Here is a 24,507-nt window from a genome sequence, read left to right as displayed (position 1 = left end):
ACCTTTATGATTTTGATGTTAGTGTGTACAAATATATAGCATTAATTTTTACATGCAAAAAAGAGAAGTCCGAATTACTTTTTTTTCTTCATAGTGGATTAAATTGTCCTGGGGAGAACCCCTTTTGCTAAACTCGCTCCAGTCTTGGACTGTTGGACGGTTCCTCTTCACTTCCTATCCTGGAAAGGGATTTACTCCCTCCATTGACAGGAAGCAATACCTGACCTTTTGTTTGGTGGGAAGAGGTTCAAATAAGCTTGTGGGTGTTCTTAAACTCATCATGTATTCCTACCCAGTAATGGCCATTACCCACCTTACCTTGCCTCCCACTCAAGAGTAGATTTATGCACCATTACACCATTTTATGTAGCACAGAAATAATCCACAGAGACCAACAAAAAACTGGAGAAAGCAATACAATGTAGTTACAAAACATAATAGGCAAAATTATTAATTATATGTTAGGGGGATGAATGGTAAGTATATAGAATTTGTGGAACCAAAGAGCAAGAATTAGGTGGGCCTTGTTTAAGGACATATAGATGAGCCTTGAGGGACAGTGCCTATGGAGCAGTAAGAGCTTATAAACATTATTGACTATTGTCAAGGATTATGTGGTACATGGGGTAGGCAGGAGGGATCTCCAAATCCTGGCCAGACTACCTCACAAAAGATTGGCCATGATGTGTCGTTTGTCATATGTGGAGGATTATTAAAATGCCCACGTTAGTGGCAGAGTGAAGGGTCTGTATGTATAAAGTCATATGAGCTGGCATTTGAAAACAATGGAGGGTTGGGCCAAGGTGGTTGTGCGCAGAGAAGGTTGACTACCTGTGGCTGGGTAATTGGCAGAGTCTGGCCTGCCAGGGCCTTGATCAGGGCGGAAGGCTTCTAACATGTGTAATTGATGTTGACTGCTAAGGGTTAGGTGCAGGGCCTGCCCAACAGGCAGGCACTGTGGCCAAGCCTCACTACACTGGCCAGAGTCTGTGCGCCGCCGAGCTTGGCTGTGTGTGGCTGGTTGCGTGCAGGGCTTGGCTGGAGTCCAGTCCAAGTAGCCAGCATGTGCAGTGCACAGCTACTTTCCTGAACAGGGCCAAAATCTGTGCAGAGCAGGGGTTGGTTACCACGGAGGGCTGGGTGCAGGGTGTGGTATAAGATAAAAAAAGTTATAGTCAAATTATGGTTTGTTTAATTATAACACCTGAACATATGTTTTTTTTTACTCCTAAATTCTCCTGAAAACGCTCCGATAAAGTGAGTTGTGGTTGTATATTGAAACAAAAAATACATGACCTTATGGTTAGAATCAATATCAGTAACTCACACAACAGCCAGGTCAACCATACTCCCCCATACCAAATATAATGCTTATGACATCATAATATTTACACCAACAACATTGAAGTGCAAACAGAACCAAACAACAAGACATAATTAACCCAATTAAAAAAGTGCGTTTAAAGTTATCTCTGTCAAAGTGGCAAGGGTACTGCAATAGGTAACCCTATCCATTAAAGATGATTTTCAATATTTGTAATTGCATCATTTTCATTAAAGGTGGAGTCAGGCATGGGGATTGCGTTTGGTATGCAAGTTTTGTTTTGCATATTTTTGTGTGAGTTTCTGGATTTGTCCCAGAAACCTGAGCCCACTCGCTATAGGTAACCATTAAACAGTTTTTTAAATAATAATAAACTTTATTATTTTTCACCACAGGGAGATCTCCGTAACCCCTCACCTACGTGCGAAAAGTTACTAGTAGTGACTTTGCACTTTTAAATTCTATTCCAACATGCTCCACCCCTTTTATGAAGGGATGAAGACATTTAAGTCTGAATCTAGTGATTTATATTTGGAAATGATGAATAGCAAAATAATGTAAAGCTACTACTAGAGAGTAATGTAGTTGTACATTTATGTGTGAGTAAGCCTACAGATGTAAATTTACCTAAATATACAGTCATTGATTGGGTACATGACATGCTCACAACTATAGCAAATTACACAATGTAGTTAAGTGAACAACTTCAGACGGTCAGCGTTCTTATTGATCTTCGCCAAACTAGGCACTGAAAGTTTTGCGGCTCACTTGATTTTGGTGTCAGTGGTCCCCCGATTAGTCTCATTACATCTACATTTACTTGTTTCAGATATTCTCACCCATCCCTCAGATGTTTTGCCATTTTTCGTACCTCTCATTAGAATTTAAAAGATACAAAGCAAAAATGATACCAGGCAGGAACCACCGCGTGGTGCCTGCCACCATGTGCATACAAATGAAGGTGGGAACCATCGGTAGCCCCCATGTGCACCCCCACCCATCCAACACCCTGCGGGACCGCAACGGGCCCCCAAAAGCAGAGACTGCATGCCTTTCCATGGCTACAACGCCGCCATGGAAAGGCTGATCTCCTTCAACATCCTGATATTGATGGCGGTGTCTGTAAGACACCGCCACCATATTAAACATGTTTTCCGCCCGGTCGACGAGTCAACCAGCAGAAAAGCGGTGGATGGTCTTTCCGTCCGCCGCGGACCCCCAGCCATCCTAATATGGCGGGGGCTCTTTCTGGTGTTGATGGAGGGCTAGTGGTGCTACTGCCGGGCTGGCAGTGGCTACCGCCGGGCCAGCGAGGGCATAACACCCCCCATCCTAATGGCCCCCTTTGTGTCCATAAGTGCCATTTGCCACTGAGGAGGTGCATCAGTGTGCAACTTAATTAAACAATGCATCAATGATCAATTCTGTCTGGTGGATAATTCGGAGAAAAAAACTTAGACTGAAGTCTGCAAGTTGGCCCGTATCCACCCTTCCAGTTCTATGGAGGTTGCGCTCATTAGCCTTGACCTTGCACATGGTGTAATTTCTGGTGCACAGAAAGAATCAAGTTTGAATTGATTAACATGAATATGTGAGATAAAAAATCAAATGTGCTTCTCTTTTCCTTCTCTTCAGCTATTGGTCAAATCAGTCTTTCTGGTTGAATAACGGCATGAGCGTCCCTACAAATGGCTCAGATGTGGTGATTCCTGCAGGTATTGTATGTTCGTGTGGCATACTATTGCCATAATATGCATCCTATTTCAATCGAAACCTTGCATTATTGAGCATTTATTCAGTATAGCTAACAAACATTGGTAGAATTCCTACCTCAGCAATGCTTGCAGATGTTGGAAATGTATCTGAAGTCAGTATGTTCCAGTATATGCTTTAACCTAGGAGGAAACTTAATGGATAGATCAGGCCATTCCAGAAGGAATTACCATTTTAGAATGCATATAAAATTCAGCTGCCCATGCAGATAGGACAATGACCAAAGTCACCATCCAATACATGCCAGAGAATTAGTGATGACCATTTTGATTTATTTCACACAGGAAATCATTAGGGAAAACAGATGTGACTGGGTAGGTCCTTTAACAGAGTTTGTGTATTGACTTGTTGGATGCCCATGGACATGTGAGACTCTCTCTCATCTTCTCATCATCCTGTTTATACTTCTTTGTATGTTGCTCTAGTGGCAACTCATTTGTTTTTGTTTTTGGAGGACACATGCATGGGATGTGTCTAAAATTATGCCCATCTGTTGGAGACGGTCAGTCAAACAAACTGAAGGAGACAGAGTCTGAACTTAGACATGTCAGGTTGTCTGCTTAGATATTGAACAAGTGCCCTAATAGTGCTGCAGCTAGGATTGTATCCCTTAGAGAGAGGAATATTGGGAATGCCAATCTATACATACATTTGCATTAGCCTCTGTAGATAGAAAGGCAGAGATTGACACTGCATACAGAGTTGGAGAATGCATACAGAGTTGAAAGTACATGTCCTACTTTTTACATTCACTGGGCTGTTTAGAGCCTAATCTAAAAGTGACTTACATATATTAAAAGGAAAGGCTTGGGCCTGGAAAAGGTTTATGTTTGCCAGGTCAACTTGGTAGTGTAAACCCCACGTACTACGCTACAATAGCAGGCCTGAGTTATGTTTGCGGGCTACTTAAGTGGGTCGCTCAATCTGTGCTGCATACCGACTATTAGCATTTTATTTACTGGCCCTGTGTACCATTGTACTTTGTCTTACAAGCAAATTTAATAGGCCAGTTGAGGGTATGTCACGTCTGCCATGTTTCAAGGAGAAAGCACAACCACTTTAGCACTGGTTAGCAGTGGTAAAGTGTGCTGAGTCCAAAATCTAGCAAAAATGAAGTCAGCAAAATAGGAGGGTTAAAGGCCAAAAAGTTAAGGTAAAACCACGTCATGGATACCAGGTCTAACACACAGGTATAGTGACAGCCACCTGGCAATACTAGCCATACAGCCTCTGATTACTGGCATACGAAGACAGAAAAACCTTAATTGCCCCCACACCTGGTGATCATTTTAGGCTGCGCTATGAAAACCAATCATACATCTAGCCATTTGCTGACATTGCAGAATAACATTTGCATCACAGAGCAACATATAAGTCATACAAAGAAATTAACATTCAGCTTATTATACATTGCTGCAGTATACCTCCCCTACTTAATACTCCCTTGCTGCAACATTAGAATGTAACTGTTTTCTGTGTATCAAATATTTTTTCGACCCAGTGACATGCACCGTTGCCTCTATACTATACCAATCGCTACCATCTGAAAACTGCACCCTAAGTGATGACTTCCTCTGTGCCGCCCTGTGTCTTTAGACTTTTCTCTCCCAGTGTCGTCCTTGCCCTCTGAGAACTGTAACAGTCTGAAAATTGCTTCCTGAGGCATTGCTGACCCTGTGTGCTCCTTACAACCTGAGAAATAGGCTCTGACTAATTAGGGTTCACTGACAAATACCGACCCCCAAAATATCCCCATACCAAAAAAGTATTGACCAAAATATTGATGACAAAAAAATTCATCATCCTATACTGTGCAAAAACATCGAAAAAAATATATGGTTGTAATAAATATAGTTGTATTAAATATGGTTTTTAAAATATATATATTAAATAGTAACATTATTTAAAAAAGAAAAGAGATGTAAAATATATGTTAACAAATATAAAATAAACATAATTAATAAAGTTAAACACACATATATAATAAATAATATATAGATTTACATCTATCTACTTACATTTCTTTTATTAAACAAATAATTATAATTTATAATATAATTAAAAAAATTGTAACTAATGTAAAATATAACAAATAAATATATGTTGATATAAGTATACCAATAACATTCTGATGGTGGTCGGACAGCATCTGACAGCTCATCGGATGGGGTCTGACCGCCATCTCCTGCTGCAGTCTGACCAACACATTACAATGCGTGTGGTCAGAGATAGTAGGCACAGAGATAGTCCCGTCAGAGGGCCAATAATCCCTACAATAGGGGCAGTGCCTGCTCAGGCACCGCAGTAGGGATTTCAATGTCCATTTCCACCTGCCATTTCATGGCGGTTCGCCCACCATGATAGGGAGGAAGATTAGTAAATTTGGGGTCCCTAGTGGATCCCACTACCCCCCCTGGCACCCTGCTATGGAGCCTGGGTGGCACCTATGGCGACCCCTAAACATCCCGGCACCATGTGGCAGGCACTGCATGGTGCCTGCCACACGGAGCCAGGATGTTTGTAAAGTGTGCATTTTCTATTGTAGCTTGTGATGTAGCCCGCAGCACAAGCCATAATAGAAAATTTGTGACTGATGTGAAGGGGGTTGAACTGTAAGAAGGGCAGTGGGACAATCGATTCCTTATCAGTCCAACCAGTAATGTAATGATGCCCAATATCTTTAAAAAACAAACCATTCTAATCAAATTACGAAAAAGTAAAGAACTTACATTTGGCACACATATTTTACACATTAAAAACATTAACAATGTTAAATATCTTTTTTTACATAAACGAAAACATAACTATATAAATTATAACAATACATAAACTAGTCCCACTACATTTTATACAAAACTATGCAAACTATTATAGTAAATATATAAAAGATATCCTACTCCCACTTCACGCAACGCAAAAATAATAAAAATGAGTAAAATTTACAAATTTACCTCCAGTAAATTCAACAGTAGTGAAAGTGTTGGATTGCGGATAGGTAACATTTGCTATTCCCACTCCAGTCAGTTCAAAAAGAAAGTTTTGGATTGTGAAGGGGTCAAATTTACTGTCCCAGTTCAGTCAATACAACAGTAGGGAAAGTGTTGGATAGAGGATGGGTAAAAGTTACTATTCCCACTCCAGTCAGTACAAGAGTAGGTAAAGTATTGGAAAGCAGAGGGGTAAAATGTAATATCCTCACTGCAGTTAGTACAACAGCAGGGAAAGTGTTGGATTGCAAGAGGTAACATTTACAATTCCCACTCCAATAAATGCAACTGTAGGAAAAATTTTGGAAATCAGAGGGGTAAAATTTAGTATTCCCATTCCAGTCAGCACAACAGTAGGGAAAGTGTTCGATTGCAGAGGTGTAAAATGTACTATTCCCATTCCAGTCAGTAGGGAAAGTGTTAGATAGCAGAGGGGAAAAGAGTTCCTATTCCCACTCTAGTCAAAGCAGCATTAAAAATAACCAGAATATCTTGAACAAAAAAATATTCTTTCAAAAACAAAGTAAATAAAGAAAAATATAAATGTACCAAAGAAATTACTATTTATATTTAATGTTAAAAATGTAAAAAAATAAAAACATATTACAATGTAAACACATTATCACAAATATCTACAAATATTGTTATAAATAAAATGCAAAAACAATTTTCATACAAATAATTATTTTTACGTACAAAATATTTATTAACAAAACACAATGTTTTACATAAATTTAAATTAGTTACTTGCCAGCCTATTAACCGACAAAACTCACAACCTGCACCCTAAAATTTACCTTTAAAAATCAAAATATTTTCACTACTAATATAAATATTTATCAACAAACTAATTATCATTAATTAGATTTAATTAATTAATTATAATTAATTTACTCACCACAATATTCCCCCACACAACACACTCATAACTTTTCACAGACAATTCTTTACACAACTAACATAATTATCAATGTAATAATAAATATTAATTAAAAAAACAATTATTGAATACATAAAATGAATTTATTCTCCACCCCATACCTCTAAAAAAACCACAACCCACATCTATATTTTTTTAATTAATTGCACAATTAACATTACTAGTTAGCAATTAAAGAAATATTATTAATAAAAAACAAAATATTAATACATTACAATTAAATACATTCCCTCCCTTTACCTTATAAACCCCACAACTTACACCTAAAATTAAACTTTAAAAAAATAATTGTCAATTGAAATAATTAATAGTATTTAACAACTAATTATTAACTAATTATAAATAAATGTACTTCTTACCTTCTTCCCCTATAAACCCCACAACCCGCACACAAAAAATTAAATTACACAATCAACATAATTAATTATTCATTATTTAATATTAATTGAAAAACAAATTATTAATTAATTTTAAATTTAATGACCTCCTATCCTGTACCCAGAAAAGCCCACAATATGCACCCAAAAAAAGAAGAAATTACACAATACAATTAATTAGTTCATTTTAATATTAATCAATAACTAACTATTAATTAGTAAAAAGTATATTGCTTCCCACCCTTTACCCCATAAACCTCCCAACTTGCACATAAAATGTGCATTAAAAAATTGAAAACACAATTAACATAATCAACTATCAATTAAAGTAATGATAAATAAATGAATAAGTCATTAAATGTATTATATTAAAATTGATTCCCACCATTTACCCCTATAAACTCACAACCTGCTACGGCACTAAAAATCACAAAGACTAATTACATTAAAATTAATAACTACTAAAAATGTAATAAATATTGTGAAAAAACATAAACAATAATTATACCAAAAAAATTACATCATATTTAAAATATAGACTAAAATACATAGCAATAAATAAGATAACTATATTTTAAAACAATCATATTTTTGCAAACAATATTTTAAAATTCAATATTACCTTAAAATCGATATTCTTTACGACGATATTCTTGCTGACGATATTTACATATCACATAGTTTTTTAGACAATATTTTGGTATGGCAATATTTTTACTTCAATATTTTGTCTGAATACCACTGATTTTTGCCTCTTCATGACCCCTGCACCACAAGACCTGTGTCCTTACGGAATTATGCTCCTCGGTGTCCCATGCATTGTTTCTTAAGAGAACAGCCACAGAGTGTGGCCACAGCAGCAGGAGAACTTCTTAGGCAAATTATTTCTTCCTGAATCATCTGTCTGCATGCTAGTAGCTACATACATCATATTCAATTGTGAAATCATTTTTGCAGGGAAATGGGTTATAGCAGACATACAAACACCAACCCTCGAGAAACTCACTATCTACGGCGTCCTGGAACTAATAAATCTCACTGAGCCTTCTTCAGGATACAAGACAGTGGTACTAACTGCTACCTACATCTCTATACAGGTAAGGAAGATATGTAAAATCCCCAGTCCAGTTTACACATGAAACGCATTATTGACAAATATTTCTGCCTCAATCACTTGTTAGAAATATTATTTTATCACTTTTTGTTGTAATTGAAAGTAAGGTTTGCATAAATAACCCATGTTCACAGAAGCATTTCTTTTGCTATCAAGCAGTAAGATACTTGGTGATTTAATGTAGAATTCTCTGTAGCCTAAGGATGAGCGATGGGTTAGAACATGGGTACTAGCTAATATTTTCCCTGGGACCACTATGCTTGATCAGTGATGTGACTGAGGGCCGCATTAATGCCAGCAAGGTGGCAGAAGGGAGTCTGGGGGAACTGGCAATAAAGCGGGTGTAGTGAAAGCAAAGCATATGCATCCAGGGAGACTTTACGATGTCAGGCAGAATCGCTTCCGCCCAACACCGCATCAGTCAAAGGACCGACCGACCCATTAGGATGCGAACGAACACTGTTCTGTCACATTCCTATATTTCACTATGGGAGCATGCATACCGGCCGTAAACTGGTCGTAATGTATGCTCTCATAGTAAAATGGGAGGTGCAGTTTATCCCTGCACCCCATGGCAGCACATCAATGTGCCTGCCATGAGGTGCAGGGATCAACAGGGGGGCACCATAGGAGCCGCCCCGGCCTCCAACTGGAGGCCAGGCACCAAAAGGGGGCCCTGCTTGGGGCTCCTAGACACGCTTTCTGACATGGTTTCCATGTCGGACAGACTGCCATGGAAACAATGTCAGAAAGCCTGCATTGTAATCTCAAGAGCGGAAAGAGCTGCCCTTGAGATTACAAGCCGCATTTTGACTGGCAGACTGGCTTGCCAAGCTCGTCGGAAGTCAGTTAGAATGACTGGCTGGTTACGATGTGGCTGTAAAGGCTCCGACTGTATGTCGGAACCTTTACGCGCCTCATCGGAATCGGCTCCCTAGGGTCTGAATTGCACAATATAAAACCAACAATTTGGGATTAATCTTGGCTTCTCCACCTAACTAAATTGTGTGATTCTAGGCATTTTTCTATTTCACTTTCAATCCTTCTTCACAATAACAGATGAGGATCTCAAAATACATGAGCTTCAAGATAGGTGCTGTTCAAAACCTACTCCTGAGTTTGACTAAATAAACGATAATGTTATTCATGTATAACAGAAGCCCAGGCCACCCAAAGAGTGCATGTCAACTGACTTGCCTCTTAGCTCACTATTGACATTGTTGTCAGGGTGTGGGGGTGGAGAATGAAAGTTTCGAATTTCATGTTTAAAAAATATATACATATACTGATATAATCTGATGGTACTAACCCATGGAACGGTTCTGCATGTTATTGATAAACACTTTTTGAATTTTGAACAGACGTCATATTTTTGAACCTCTGCACAAGAAGTCTTTAACAATAAAGATTTTTCTAAATTTAAGCTGTGATGGACAACATAGTTACTTTATTTCTTAAACTTAAGTTAACCTTGACATAAATTAATGCATGCCTGTTTATTTAGCATCTACTGATGATGTTTGTTTTGAGTCGATTCCAGAGCTGCTATTGACCAGGGGGCCGTATGTAAAGGTCAGGTAAAGGTCAGGAGGGCAGCTTGGGGCCCCGGGCCATACTTTGAGTATCACTGCATTGAAAACTGCAAACATTTGTAGTGTCTTCTACATCCTGGGTGGTCCTAAATGACTACACCACACACAGAGCTTAGTATTACACGTCTTTATTCTTCTGCATGTAACCGCAAACCCAACATTCTAAATCAGCCTTCATTGCATTCTGCTCTAACACCTACATCATAGCTCTACGGAGTTCTTCAGGAGCTAAAATGGTTCTGTCATTGCTAACTCAAAAGACACTACAGTGCTCACTACTAAGTGCAGAGGAAAAATAATGCATATTCACAAACTTGTGCATGGGTGCACACTGTGGTGGCTAGTCACCAATTGCTAGTGAGATCCAACACTAGTATTTGTACTGTAACGTTGTTTATTCAACTTCAGTAGGATAGAGTGCAGGCTTCATCTACCAACGTTCTTAATCTGCCTACATCGTAGAATAGAAATAACATTCTGGTGTCGATTCCGATTCGGGAAAAAACGCTCCGAATAGCCGTTCAGAGCGTTTTTCTAGTACAAATCGTACCCTGCAACGTCCCCCGTACGTACAACGAAGTACGATTCTTACCAGGAGCTGGACTCCGTACGAATCATACAGAGACCGTACGAATCAAATCCCCGTACAAATCTCCCTCGGAACCCGCTGTACGCGACATCTGTACGGTTCGCGGTTGGTTTTTCCAACCCAGCAAGTACGATTCCTGTCGGGTACGCACTGTACAACCCTTTTTCTACGGGAGCTGAAAACAGCCCCCTGCGATCATGGGGTGTACGCACCGTACCCATGTTCGCTGGGTGTATGGTGCGTACACCCTGCGATCGCAGGGGTACAGTGCGTACACCCCATGATCACAGGGGTACGTACCGTACCCCGCGATCATGGGGTGCAAGGACCGTACCGTGTGTATGTGATTGTGTGCTTTTCCGTACGAATCACCCTTACCTGACGTGGACCGTACGAATCGCGTCCTCATACCCCGGTCCGGATTGTACTCGTCGGGTCGTACGGCATGTTTACGAGTCGTACGGTTCACGGGTTCAGCCTTGCAATACGTACAGATCGCGAAGATTCGGACAGATTCACGAAATTCGGATCGTACTACGTGACTCGGATGGACGGGTATGATTCGCACGGAGAGTGCTCCGAATACGAATCGTACGGACGTTTTTTTTTCCTGGATCGGAATCGACCCCTCTGTGTGTTACAGGAGCCAAGAAAACTCAGAATACGAATTGACTTAACATCATAACAGTCCTGCCAGCCGGCAGCTACAAACATTGCGTTAACGTAGATAGCAGCTGGTACTGTAAAACAAAAACCTGCTCTGTGTTGTCCCTCGGTCTCATCAGTCCTAGTCTGTCACCATTAATGGGATTTATGATCCTTATCTGTCCTGGTACTCTATCCCTCAAGACTGTGGGTCTCCAGTAGTGCAGTGGCAAACCTTCTGAAAATGTGCAGTTGAACTATGGAAGATTTGCATTATGACATACGTATTTTGTGTTCAAGCTACATGCCTTATTGATAAAGGTCTCAAAACTATGCCATGCAGAGTCTTTATTTTTACAAAGAGACCTGCTTGTCACACTTCAGTTTATGTCTTGCCATGACGTAGGTACAATGCAGAAGCTATTCCTTGCACTACAGTTCAAGAAGTTGGTTTCTTGGCTCCCAACAGGAGCATATGAACAACAACATAACATAACAACAAAATTGCTCTGTAATACATGTTATAAAGTGTAACCCAGAGTGTCACCCATAAGGCAGTGAATGTCACACATATGCACTTTCAATGACATGAAAATGGCACTAATAAACATGTTGACAGCTATGCTATGGTAGGGTAGGGTCAATTTTTGAGTTTGAGCAAGACTAGCCCAGTCCCTTGTATCTAAGGTAATGGATTCCTCTTCTCAGTAGTTCCTTTCCCCAGCCCTGGCAGTCTCAATACCAGCACCCGCCCAGTATGACTTTACCCTAGAGATTCACAGTACATAAAATAATTCACTGCTCACCTATATTGGTTTTAGGTCTCTGCTTTAGACAGCTAAAGTTGCCTGTAGCAAGTCCTGTTGTTTTTAGAGCTTTGGGTCAGCCCTTTGCTCATGATAGATTGGCTTTGATGTCTATCTCAGTTTTCTGCTTTTGATGGCTTTCCCCTTTATTCTTGAGTTTACCCGCTCTGCAGGACGCCTAGCAGTGTACTGACTAAATCTATCTATATATATAAAAACGAAAGTATGTCTGTCTGTCTGTCTATGTATCTGTCTGTTTGTCCTTTATGCATTACTACACCATTCATCCGATCGCCATGAAACTTTGGGAAGTTGTTGAGTACACTCCCGCGAAGGTTTCTGGCACAAACTTTTGAATACTGATGTACGCACCAGACAGAAAAACAACAAATCGTGTATCCACAAGCACTCGAATAAATAAATAAAATTAAAACACCATTTATCTGATCGCCATGAAACTTTGGGAAGTTTTTGAGTACACTCCCGCGAAGGTTTCTGGCATAACATTTTTTAAATATCGGCCCCCCCCAGGGCCCTCATAATCTTTCGAATACTGATGTATGCACAAGACAGAAAAACAAAAAATTGTGTATCCACAAGCACTCGAATAAATAAATAGAATTAAAACAGCATTCATCCAATCGCCAGGAAACTTTGGGAAGTTGTTGAGTACACTCCCGCGAAGGTTTCTGGCATAATTTTTTTTAAAATATCGGCCCCCCCCGGGCCCTCATAATCTTTCGAATACTGATGTACGCACCCGACGGAAAAACAAAAAATCGTGTGTCCGCAAGCACTCAAATAAATAAATAGAATTAAAACGACACTTTGATATGTTTTCCATATTGAATTGAATACGTTTCAATAAAAATGACACAATGTAAATTGAATGTTATCATAGCGAGTTTCCTTGAATTTCCTTTCTTCGGAGATCGCAGCAACGCGCGACGGGTAAGCTAGTCTATATATATATAAAAATGAATATATGTCTGTCTGTCTGTCTGTTTGTCCTTTATGCATTACTACACAAAAACGAATGTCTGTCTGTCTGTTTGTCCTTTATGCATTACTACACCATTCATCCGATCGCCATGAAACTTTGGGAAGTTGTTGAGTACACTCCCACGAAGGTTTCTGGCATACATTCTTTTTAAAGATCGACCCCCCAGGGCCCTCATAATCTTTCGAACACTGAATTTGCAACCGCGAATTTGCAACGGTACAAGACTTTCGGTGAAAAAGATGATGAACAATTTAATCGAAGCTACAATTTTGAATGGGAAATTCAAGGGGCAAGATGTACTGTTGCCACGTATTCCAGTGATCCCAGAAGATATGCCATTTGAATTCAAACGTTTACAGTTTCGGGTGCGACACGCTTTTGCAATGACCATCAACAAAGCACAAGGACAATCGCTGCAAGTGTGTGGACTAGATTTGGATAATCCGTGCTTCTCACATGGACAACTGTATGTGGCCAGCTCACGCGTCGGAAAACCTTCTGATTTATTCGTGTACGCATCAGACGGAAAAACAAAAAATATTGTGTATCCACAAGCACTCGAATAAATAAATAGAATTAAAACGACACTTTGAAATGTTTTCCACATTAAAATGAATAAGTTTAAATAACAATGACACAATGTAAATTGAATGTTATCATAACGAGTTTACTTGAATTTCCTTTCTTCTGAGATCGCAGCAACTCAGCAAGCTAGTGAATTACATTCTTCCATGGCACACTTAAAGGGTTCTATTTTATTATGTGCTATTGAGCACTTCATAGGAGTGCATGTTCTTTCTTGTCCTCTCCTCCTATTTTCTCTGAATCGCTGCACTAGCACGCTCTCTTTTCCTTCCCCCTGCTTCCTGATTCTCCAGATAGTATTACTCATGCCGCTCCCCATCCCCCTGGGCATGGTACATTTTTTTGGTATAATAGAGATTTGTTCACCTTCTTATTCAGGCTTTGTGTGTAATTTTCCATTTTAATTTCACATTTTAAGATGCCAGTGTACTATGTTATAACAGTAATTTAAAAAAGGGCCGTAAGCGACATGATACACATATGTGCAAGTGTCACCAAATATACATCATGAAGCACCTGCGCGTCAGTGCATCAGCAGCCTTTTTGGAATGGTTCTTCTGCTAAAGGTGAAAGGCCTACACATGCATCTTGATGCGTTTTCAAACTCCAGGACACCCCAAGTGCCGGGACACCCCCTTCGGGGTAGCTGCTCGCTTTATAAATGTCTTTATTATTATTAATATTATCATGCCAGTGTCTATTGGCTTTGACACTGCTTGTTTATCCTTGTAATGCTGTTCATGTAACTTCAGGAGCAGAGCAATGTCTGATAAGAAAATTTCAAAAGAAGCAATTGGTTGATGACATAACCCACCAGTGCAAAGCTCCCAATGGTCTGCCCAAGAGAATGTCAACCCTACATGCATTAAATAAATTCAAATTCTAGTATTACTTTGCATTTGTATAGAGCTTCATATCTCAGTGTAGCTGTCTACATACTCAGGGTAATCAGATGATTCATGTTATCAAGACACAGTTATAAGGGACATGCGCCAAACTAGCATTACACTCGACTTAAAAACCATAACTTTTACAATCGTGCCTTATAATCCTGGTCTACAGATGCTCTTTTTCTTCATGTTGCTCGGTTATATATTTTTCCTTTATTAATGCTTTCTTAAATCTGCACCTGACTCCTGGTCTACTCTTGCTGTGGTCTCTGGCCTCCATTACGAGTGCCTCTGAGTAAACAATGTTATTTATCACAGCTGATAAATACTGATACCCTGGGGTTCCAAATGTAATGGTGGGAGAAATAGGACCTAATGTAAGATTTAGCCACAGTTATGGGCAACTTGTGTGCTCCCTTCCCGAAAACCACATGTCCAGGCATATATCTATTATTGTCACCTGCAAAATTTCATCAGGTTTCACCTAGTCATAATTGCAGCACCTTTGGAAACAAGGGTTGAGGGTGCCTCAAGGTAGCACACATTTGTGGTTCAGACAAAGTCTTCATTACCAATTAGGAAGAATAGGGATGGCTATGTACCATACCTGGCACATACCATTATGCTGGCGTGAGGTATTTCCAACTTATAACACTATTATGCAGAATTGACATGTATTGCACCAGATTTAGCATGTTTTGCCTTATTTAACAAGTGTGTACCCATGATAAATCTCAGCAGGGTTAACCTGCCAGAATATATCCAGGGACCTATGGAAGGCAGTGAGAAAACTATCAAGCAACCTGTAGTTCCGATCAGAATATAGCCCTGCCCGTTTAAGGAACACTCTCGTCCTGCAACACTGGCTGTCAGGTGAACTCATTCCCCGATGGTTATCTAAATCACGATAGTTATAGTTAAATAGTATTGGTGTAAAGTCTGGAGGAGGGACCTGTGAGCACAATGGTGTTTTTATTAAATGTCTGAAGTGAACTGTTGCAGCTATGTTCCATGTGCAAAGTGATTTTTAAACCTCTGCAGCCTTAGTGTTTTTCTGTTTTCAAAGAATGTGTAAAACCATCAGTTTTGTAAATAGTGCGACAATAGCGGTGTGTGCAATGCGTTTGAAATATAAATCTTTGTATGTATTTTCTACTTACCGTGTCTAAATGCTAAAGTTAATGCTACGTGTACTCTTTCCCACAATAGGGTGGCCGATTAATAGGAGGCTGGGAGAATGACCCATTCCAAGGAGAATTACACATTGTACTGAAAGGAAGGCATTCAACACCTGAAACTCTGTTGCCCAGTGGACCCATTCAAGGGGCTAAAGTATTAGGTAAACCATGGAGGTTTTTAATAATATGGCACACTTCTGCTTGAATCAACATCAACATTACTTGAGTAGATTTAAATCATTTTTTACAGTTATTGTATGCACAGTATGCTGGTAGAAAGGACCACAAACACCATCACCAACTGTATTCCCTCCCATTTGACATTCCATTACCTTAGAAACATCCCAATATTTTACATGACAAGAAACCCAATTCATTACACCTTCACCCTTACACAGTTTTTAGCACACAACTAAAACAGAAAAAAGTTACAAACATTTTACAATAAAAAACAATTGCATGAGAATTATAGAGTAAACAATATGCACATTCTTAAGTGACAACCTAAGAATACATGCAATTAACTAGTGCACTATTCTAACATAAAAATGACAAACAAGAAAAAACATTTGTTACATTTTCCAAAAAGAACAATTTGACTTAAAAATCATGCAGCAAAATACGGATGCACGTAATTGATAACAAAACCATGGAACTCATCTGGAACCATTCTCTTCCTCTGAGAAACTCCCATTCAACAAGCAGAATCACTTTTTTGCTCCCCAGGCACTCCCTGAGGACCTCCACCTTCCTTATTCACATCATAAGTAGCACATTATGCTTTATGTTCCCTGTCATCATTAAGATCACTTCAATTTCTGTGATGAACTATAGAAATGTTATCCTTATTCCACCATTCTCCAACTTCCTTTTTCACCACGCTCTTCCTCACCTCCATCACTCTTTTAGCTCTTTTAGGCACAGAAAATGTAGACTCTCTCTATGGGTAAAATCCTACAAATCCTGACTCTAACAAAATCTCCAACCAACACTTTAACATTCCTACACTCTTACCAACATACCTCTTTTACAACACCAATCTTCTTTTCCACATTTTGCATCTTGGTTCTAGAAATTGAAAATACCTCCATCCACTCCCCCAACACCTTAGACAAAGGAAAATTCTATTCCCAATAAGCGTTGGGAGTAATCTCACACCCCAAAGAAGTTTCTTTTGCTCACAAACACAATTGAACCCATTAGCTTTGGCCAACTTTGCATTGTCGTCTTTTATGACTATTAAATCTCTCCACAAGACCATTACTCATGGGATGGTACAACAAAGTTTTGGTATGTTTTACCCCAACGTGATATAAAAGCTCAACACACTGGCAAAACATGAACTGGCTCCCATTGTCTGGGATTTATTCCCTTGAAAGAATAGACTCTAAAAATTCAATTAGCTTAGAATTGCTGACCTTTTTTTTTTTTTTTTACAAATTTAACTTCTGGCCATTGACTGTAAAAATCCAGGTCTAGAAAACCATATTAATGTACACCCCCCAAAACAATCAGAGAACTTGTAACTTCTATGGGAACACCCTTCAAGCTTTGTTAGGAACATTTATAGCCTCAATTAGACTGGGGACAGTGACTTGAGTTTTATCACTGATGACACAAGATATGCAATCACGCCCAAAACATTCAACGCTTTTGTCAAGTCCTGGCCATCATAAATTCTCTCTATTTCCCCTTTTCATCTGTGTCATCCCTATATGCCTCTCGTGAGCTAAGGACAAAACCTTAATTCTCATCCCACAAGCAACACATTTTTATAAAAGAAGACCATTGACTATGGAAAACTCCTCAAACACATGCTTTTTACCAGTTACTCAATCTTTTCCTTTACTTTAAATGGATCCACCAATGCAGGATGCCATCTCCTACTTCCATCAGATCTTTATCCTGATTGCGCAAGATAGACCACCCTCAAAGTGCCCTTCATCTGTGCAGACAGATTCCATATCATCCAAACTGAAATCGTCCTTACTTTGGTTACATCACAGAAGACATGACAGGCAATCAGTCAGAAAAGTCTTGGTCCCCGGTACATACTCCACACTTTAATCATACTCATGTAATCTATATTGCCGTTTGGCAATTCTCACGCCAGCTCTTCCTTCCCCTCTTGTGGTGAAAAGATAAAATAGTTTTGTGTGATCAACATATACAGTGAAATGTGTGCCCCACAATTATGGTATAAAGTGGTTGATCCCCCCATCAACATAACAAAGCTTCTCTTTCCACTACAGAAACAGACGATTCCACCCCTTTAAGACCTCTATCTGCAAATACAGTCACTTCTTCTCTCCCTTCTCTTCATTGTAACAGCACCACCTCAAACCTTTCTGACTGGCATGCGTCATAATAACACTCTCATCATGACTATCAAAAGGTTTCAGGAAAATAGCATGAGCTACTTAATTCTTTATTAAGTTGGCTGGGAACTTGTATCCTAGATAGTCAATATTTGGAGTTCCAAATTTACATTTATCCGCACTAAGAGTGACTTCTCTTTCCTTTAAAATAGACAACACTCAATGCAATCTCTCAACGTGCTGCGTCCGATCGCAACCATAAACCAGTACATCATCCTGAAAGGCTTTGACACCTTCAATTTCTCTTAATAAACTCTCTACTATTATCTTAAACACTGAAGAAGCTGAGGTCAAACCAAATAGCATGGGTTTGATTTAATAAACTCCCTCTGGTGTGATGAAGGATGTGAAATGCCTTGAATCCCGAATCAAAATAATCTGATGGTAAACCAAGGTTATATCCACTAAACTGAAAATGTTCTCTCCATTGAGAGTAGTCTGCATGTCCATAATATTGGGCAGAGGATGTCTATCCATCCATATATAAGAATTTAAATCACATAAATCCAGACACATGCCCAATAATCGGTTAGCTTTGAGGGTCAAGACAATCAGAGCTAGCAAATATCTATAGGTTCTAGTACATCATGTGCAAAAGGTTTGTCCAGTTCATTTTTTAATTCAGACCTCAATGTCAATGCTAAAGGCACTCTATGAACTTTGTATACTGATTGAAAAGGGATTGTTGACAGACCTAATATTGTGCACAAATCATTCAAATAAATCTAATTTCCTTTGGAACACCTAAGGGTATGCACTGTCCCACACATCACTTACTATTCAGAGTACTTTGAAATATTATTTTCTTAAAATTACCTACTCTGGATTATTGGGATCCAATATTATTCCAGGATTTTTTTGATCAAATCACTCCAATAGACTCCCGTAGAGTGAACTTGCTGAATGACTCTCCCCAAATATTTCACTAATCAAGGTAAACGTCGAACCAGAATTTCCCACCACCTTTACCCCCACACTGTCTGTCTCATGTAAGCAATGTGGCCTTTTCACAATGTTCAATGACAACCCTAAACCTGCTTCAGCATCAGAATTGCTTGCATTCACATCAGGAACATACACATGTTCAATAGTTAATACTTCATTATCATCACACATACCAACATCATTATCACTCAAGTTGCTCGAGGTGACGTTGAACATTCCTGGGACTAATCTTAGCTGTTGACCTGCCAACCTCAGCAAAGTGTCATACACCTTGCACATGTGCAAGACATACACTAGCATTCCCCAAATTAGATGTACTTCCACACCTATAACACTCAAGAGGCTTTTTGTTCTTCCCTAAAAAATAAATCCCCTTTGTTCTTGATATTTACTGAAAAAACACCTTGATTATATGATTTATTATCCATTAAAGTAATTTGATCCATAAATGAAGTTGTGCTTTCAATTCTGGATGCTATTTCTATAGCCTTCTCCCAGATTAAATTAGGAGTAGACAACACAACGTCCTGGAACTTTATGTTGTTAGTTTTTTCCACTAATTGATCTTTGACCATCTCTCCCTCAAAGACTTGTATTCACAAGATAGTGCAAAAATGCTTCATGCTCCCCCAAAATGTGTTACTGATTCCCCAGAAACCTGGACTCTCCTGTAAAATGTGTCCCTTTCTATAGTGACATTTCTACGTGCTTCAAACCTTGCATCTAAAGGTTTGATTGCATAAGACGTTCTTATCAATGTTTCCACCTACACCTTCTCCATCCCCATCACTCAGCAGAACAACTTTTTTTTGAGTATATTTTAATATTTGTCGGTCTTCACAGCCCAAACAATGCTGCAAAATATCTTCTTGAGTGAAAATTCCTCTGCTTCTAGGGCATCAAGATATACTGACAATAGCCGAGTATGAAGACCTGATGAAGCCAATTCTGAATGTACTGCTGCAAAGTGAAGTGGGAGAGAAAACGCCAAAAAAAACAAGAAAAATGGTTCAGTTAAAATGTCAAACTGATATGACGCCACTGAAATGTGAATAGATATTGGCACATGCTGACAGCTCAAAGACAAATAGCCCCGTAGGCATTGTGGTGAACCGGTGACCAAATCCAAAATGGTGGCATATTGGACTTCAAAAAACATCTGCACCCAGGATAAAATGGCGCTTGACAAAGAAGTACTGATAAGAAGAGAAGATTCATGTGTTAAAGAAAAATATACATGCTGGAAAAGGACGCCACAAAAAGCAGGCGGGGTCAAAGATGCTCCCAAAACTTGATGGGAAACATTAATGCTCATCTCTGCCACCCAGCCAGGAAAACGTAGAAAATATCATGTCGCCGGAGGCAAAAGGAACCCCGCATGCATGATGCAGATCGTCCTGTTGTACTCCTGCTCCTCTTCACCAATAAAAAGACACAGGACTCTGCAGGCATGGCAAGTTTATTGCGTCTCAAGATGATGATTTACAAAAGGATGAGAAAAACAGCTGCCAACCGCACTAACCACAACCAACTGTCTTCCCTCTCATTTCACCTTCTATTTCATTAGAAACATTCCAACATCCTACATGACAAGAAAGCCAACAGAGGGCTCTACCTGTAACCACTGTTTTGAAATAAATCACTGCTTGACAGGAATAACTATCTGACTATTCCCTGAGTGGGAGGGGGGAATGACGCCCGGTTTTATGATGGTTCATGGTGATGATTTATGACCCTGGCCATAAAATATGCCAAGGGGAATTACAATATGTGTAGGTATGTAAAGGTAATAAAACTGCAGTTAGCAATGACCACAAAATTGTCTTTGGTAATACATATATATAAGATGTGCCTGCCATCCTGGAAGACAATGGCTGCTCATTTGTCCTGTGGATACGACAGCCGACTTCAGTCTGGTCTGAATCTGTTGTGTTACTCTGTTGCCCGTCTGGGTCTCCCGTTTGCTAGCATGTCTGGTACCCAATGTCATAGTTCACATTCTTCTGTGAAAGACTTCCTATCTTGGGGTGTCCCACTCAGTCAAGCTTGTAAGGTAAAATGTAGGAAGGGAAGCTGCTGTGATTATAGTTGAGAGCAACAACGATGAAGCTCGTGGGGGTCAGAAACTGCAAAAGGATTACTTTAAAATATTTTTTCAATTTTTCTATTGCAAACAACCCCAAAATATGGATATTAATCTTACCAAATTCCAAATACTATCGAAATCATTTTCAATGGTAAAGGCCAGGCATGAAATAGTCACACGACAGATTTTAGATTCACCAAGACTGGTCTAATTATGAATTGTTCCTTACAGCTAATTTGTGAGGGGCTTTTTCTTTAAGTTCCTAACAACCTTCAAATGCTAGTGGTTACAATCAATACGCAACTTTGGAAGAACTGTGAGTCTGGAAAGAGTATGAAGCTTAAATCACATCTTCAGTGGAGCTTATTCAGGTCATGGATAACAGAGATTCAAAAATGACGAGTCAAGCAATTGTTCTCACACATATTGAGAAAGAGGATACTCAACACCTATTTATGAAGCAGCATACAGTGATGTTTATCGAGCACCTTCATGATGCAAATCAAGTCAATGTTTGGTGCACTGTGAACAATGCTTAAACATGCTGTACATGAAATTAAGCTGGGAGAATAGCTGAATGAATAGAATACTAACCACTGACAAATACAGTGATCGGAAGCTTATATGTTGGAACCCTAGCAAGACGTTCCATGCTTCTGAAGTGGGTACATTGAATAGTAGTTACACCTGTTACTTACAGTGCGTAGTATCGTCAGGTGCGCATTTTAACTTTGCAACCATATAAAAGATAATGATATTTAATTGCAATGATACATGGACGATCGCTAATGACTTTTGCTTTCATGATGGTCTTTTCATTTATGGTTTTTATTATACATTTAGTTATATCAGAGGCCTACCTTTACTATACATATAACTTTCCCATTAGGTAGTAAAAGTACTATTATGCCAGTATGTGGTAACATGTGCTTTTTATAAAAAAAGGATTTATGCTTCATTATAATTTAGATATGAACTATTAGCTACGTACATTTTTCATAATTACATTACTCTTCCTTTTTGTCGATTTTGGTGTTCATATGGTCATGCAAAAAAGTGTTAGTTTGCTGTAGACCAAAGCCCTGTGTTACACTTTGTAAAGTAGCAGATGTAGTGTGACGCAGCTGTATAACTCTGCATTTTCTGATCTGCAGGTGTCTTTGGGGTCCTGGATCTTCATGGAATTCCCCGCTCTGTTTACAAAACAAAATTGTTAGAAACAGCCTTAGCCGGATCAATAAATATATCTTTGGTGGATGCCGTGGATTGGAAGGTAGGATCGGCAGCACGGTAACACTATTCTTGTACGTGGTACTTGCAGGCAGGAAATTGATCATTCTTATTGGACAGTCCTATCGAAAAGCATAATTGCATATCTCCAACTCTGAGGACTGTATCGGTGAAATCAGCATGCCTGTTGACTCTTGGTTGCAGGCCCAAGTCTTCCTCACTGTTTGCCTGTTTCAGCTTCAATAGGGTTCTTAAGCAAATCTGTGCTATGTGGACATCCCTTAGCCAGATCTTTTTTTCTGGATTTGATGCCTGAGTTGACATTTTGGGGCCTATTAGGATGCCATCCTGACGTGGAAATGGACCGCCCGCCATAAGGGCGGGTCTCCCATGAGGGGTATTAGGATTCGCCCGCTGGGATGGAAGCACCGCCCACCGTAATGGTAAAAATGCATGTTGTGCATTTCAAAGCACAACGTGACAGGAACCGCGCGGTGCCTGCCACGTTGTCCTTTGAAAAGCAGGGGGGTACCATAGGTACCCCCCATGTGCACCCTCCACCCCCCCGGAGTCCCTGGGGGCCCGCAATGGGCCCCCGAAGGGAGTCTCTGCATGCCTTTCCGTTACGGCATTGCCGCCACGGAAAGGCATTCTTTATAGCCCATCCTAAAATGGCTGGCGGTGTCTGATAGACACCGCCACCATATACAACCCTTTTCCGCCCCTATCGCAAGTCGACCGAGGCGGAAAAGCGGCGGACGGTCTTTCCGTCCACAGCGGACCCCCCCAGACATCTTAATATGGCGGGGGTCTTTGCAGGAAGAATGGCGGGCAGATCACCCCTGCCAGGCCGGTGGTGGCTACTGCCAGCCTGGCGGGGGCGGTCCGCCTGCCATCCTAATGGGCCCTTTTGTGTTCCACCTTCACTCCAGAATATGTTCTTCAGGAAATTTATGGCAAGGTTTATCATGCCTCTTTTACCACTAGGTTCGGTGCCTACTGGTGCTCTTAAATATACACTTGAGGCCTCTAAACACTCACTTGAATCCTTTCAGCATGTCTTTTGCCACTTAATAAATTAAAATGTGTAATATCCTTTCCAGAGCTGTGATGCTGATTCAGAGAAAGAGTTCCCATAATCAAGTCTGTTTCCCCGCCATTGGTGCTACTTGGATGCCTGGATGTCGGAGATTGTTGGCCTCACACTCCCTGCTTCCCAATGCTATCAGGGGTCGAACTAATGGCGGGAGTCAGGGGATGGGCACCATCTGCATGGGCTTGGATCTTACAAATGAGCATTGCTGGTGGAGGTTTGACTATAGCGGTGTGAAACATCGGCTGCATTTCTTTGCTGAGGAAACACACTGCACGCCACTTACGCCTTCCCTAAAACACTACTACGGTTTCAAAAACTTTTTAATGCTTTTTTTGGGGCGTGCATGTTTGTAATTGATAAATTTGTTTCAGGTCAGGTCAGCAGATCGTCACACTTGGTCAGTGCACAGTCAGTTGTGCAAGCTGCACCCCTTGCTCACTGTAGATGTTTTTCAAAACTGCTGATCATTTTAAGGATGAATTTGTTAAACTTTCTTCAATTAATTAAATGCAAGTTAGTTGCAATTTAGATGCTGCGTAGAACAGTTTCGAAATGCACCTTCAAAAAAAGATTTTTAAGTGCGCCTGACTTCTGAATCTCAATGTAAAATGTTTCCCAGGTGGGAGAGGACATTGTGATCACCACCACCAGCTATGATGCCTGGCAGACAGAAACTAGAAGCATTGTTGATGTCTCAGCCGATAGAAGAATCCTCACTCTAAATGAATCTCTTTCTTTTGGCCACATCGGTAAGTGCCATCCACAGGCAAACATACCCATACAGCCACTACTTCAATGTACTATGTTTGTGTTAACATGCCCGTCATCACTCTAATTCTTGTGTATGCACAGTTGGCCCAGGGGGTTTTGTAACACTGGGCGAATCCTTCCACCGCCAACAAATTCCCGAGCTGGAACTTATTCCAAGCTTCATCGTGGTTTATTTTTGCGTTGTGTTTTCTGCGTATG

General features: G+C 39.9%; 1 protein-coding gene across 1 annotated transcript in view; it reads left to right on the top strand.

The window, feature by feature from the left end:
• LOC144827999 (fibrocystin-L-like) overlaps nt 1-24,507 on the top strand; it is a 1,093,512-nt gene that overhangs the window by 836,375 nt on the left and 232,630 nt on the right. Inside the window, exons 57-61 of the mRNA XM_078686146.1 lie at nt 2,960-3,039; nt 8,359-8,498; nt 15,835-15,964; nt 22,367-22,485; nt 24,158-24,287. Coding sequence (XP_078542272.1) covers nt 2,960-3,039; nt 8,359-8,498; nt 15,835-15,964; nt 22,367-22,485; nt 24,158-24,287 — 599 coding nt within the window. The remainder of the gene's footprint in view (nt 1-2,959; nt 3,040-8,358; nt 8,499-15,834; nt 15,965-22,366; nt 22,486-24,157; nt 24,288-24,507) is intronic.

The sequence above is a fragment of the Lissotriton helveticus genome, chromosome 4_1 (genome assembly GCF_964261635.1).
Source record: "Lissotriton helveticus chromosome 4_1, aLisHel1.1, whole genome shotgun sequence".
In the NCBI taxonomy this organism is placed as follows: domain Eukaryota; kingdom Metazoa; phylum Chordata; class Amphibia; order Caudata; family Salamandridae; genus Lissotriton; species Lissotriton helveticus.
This window is presented reverse-complemented; position numbering and strand designations above follow the sequence as displayed.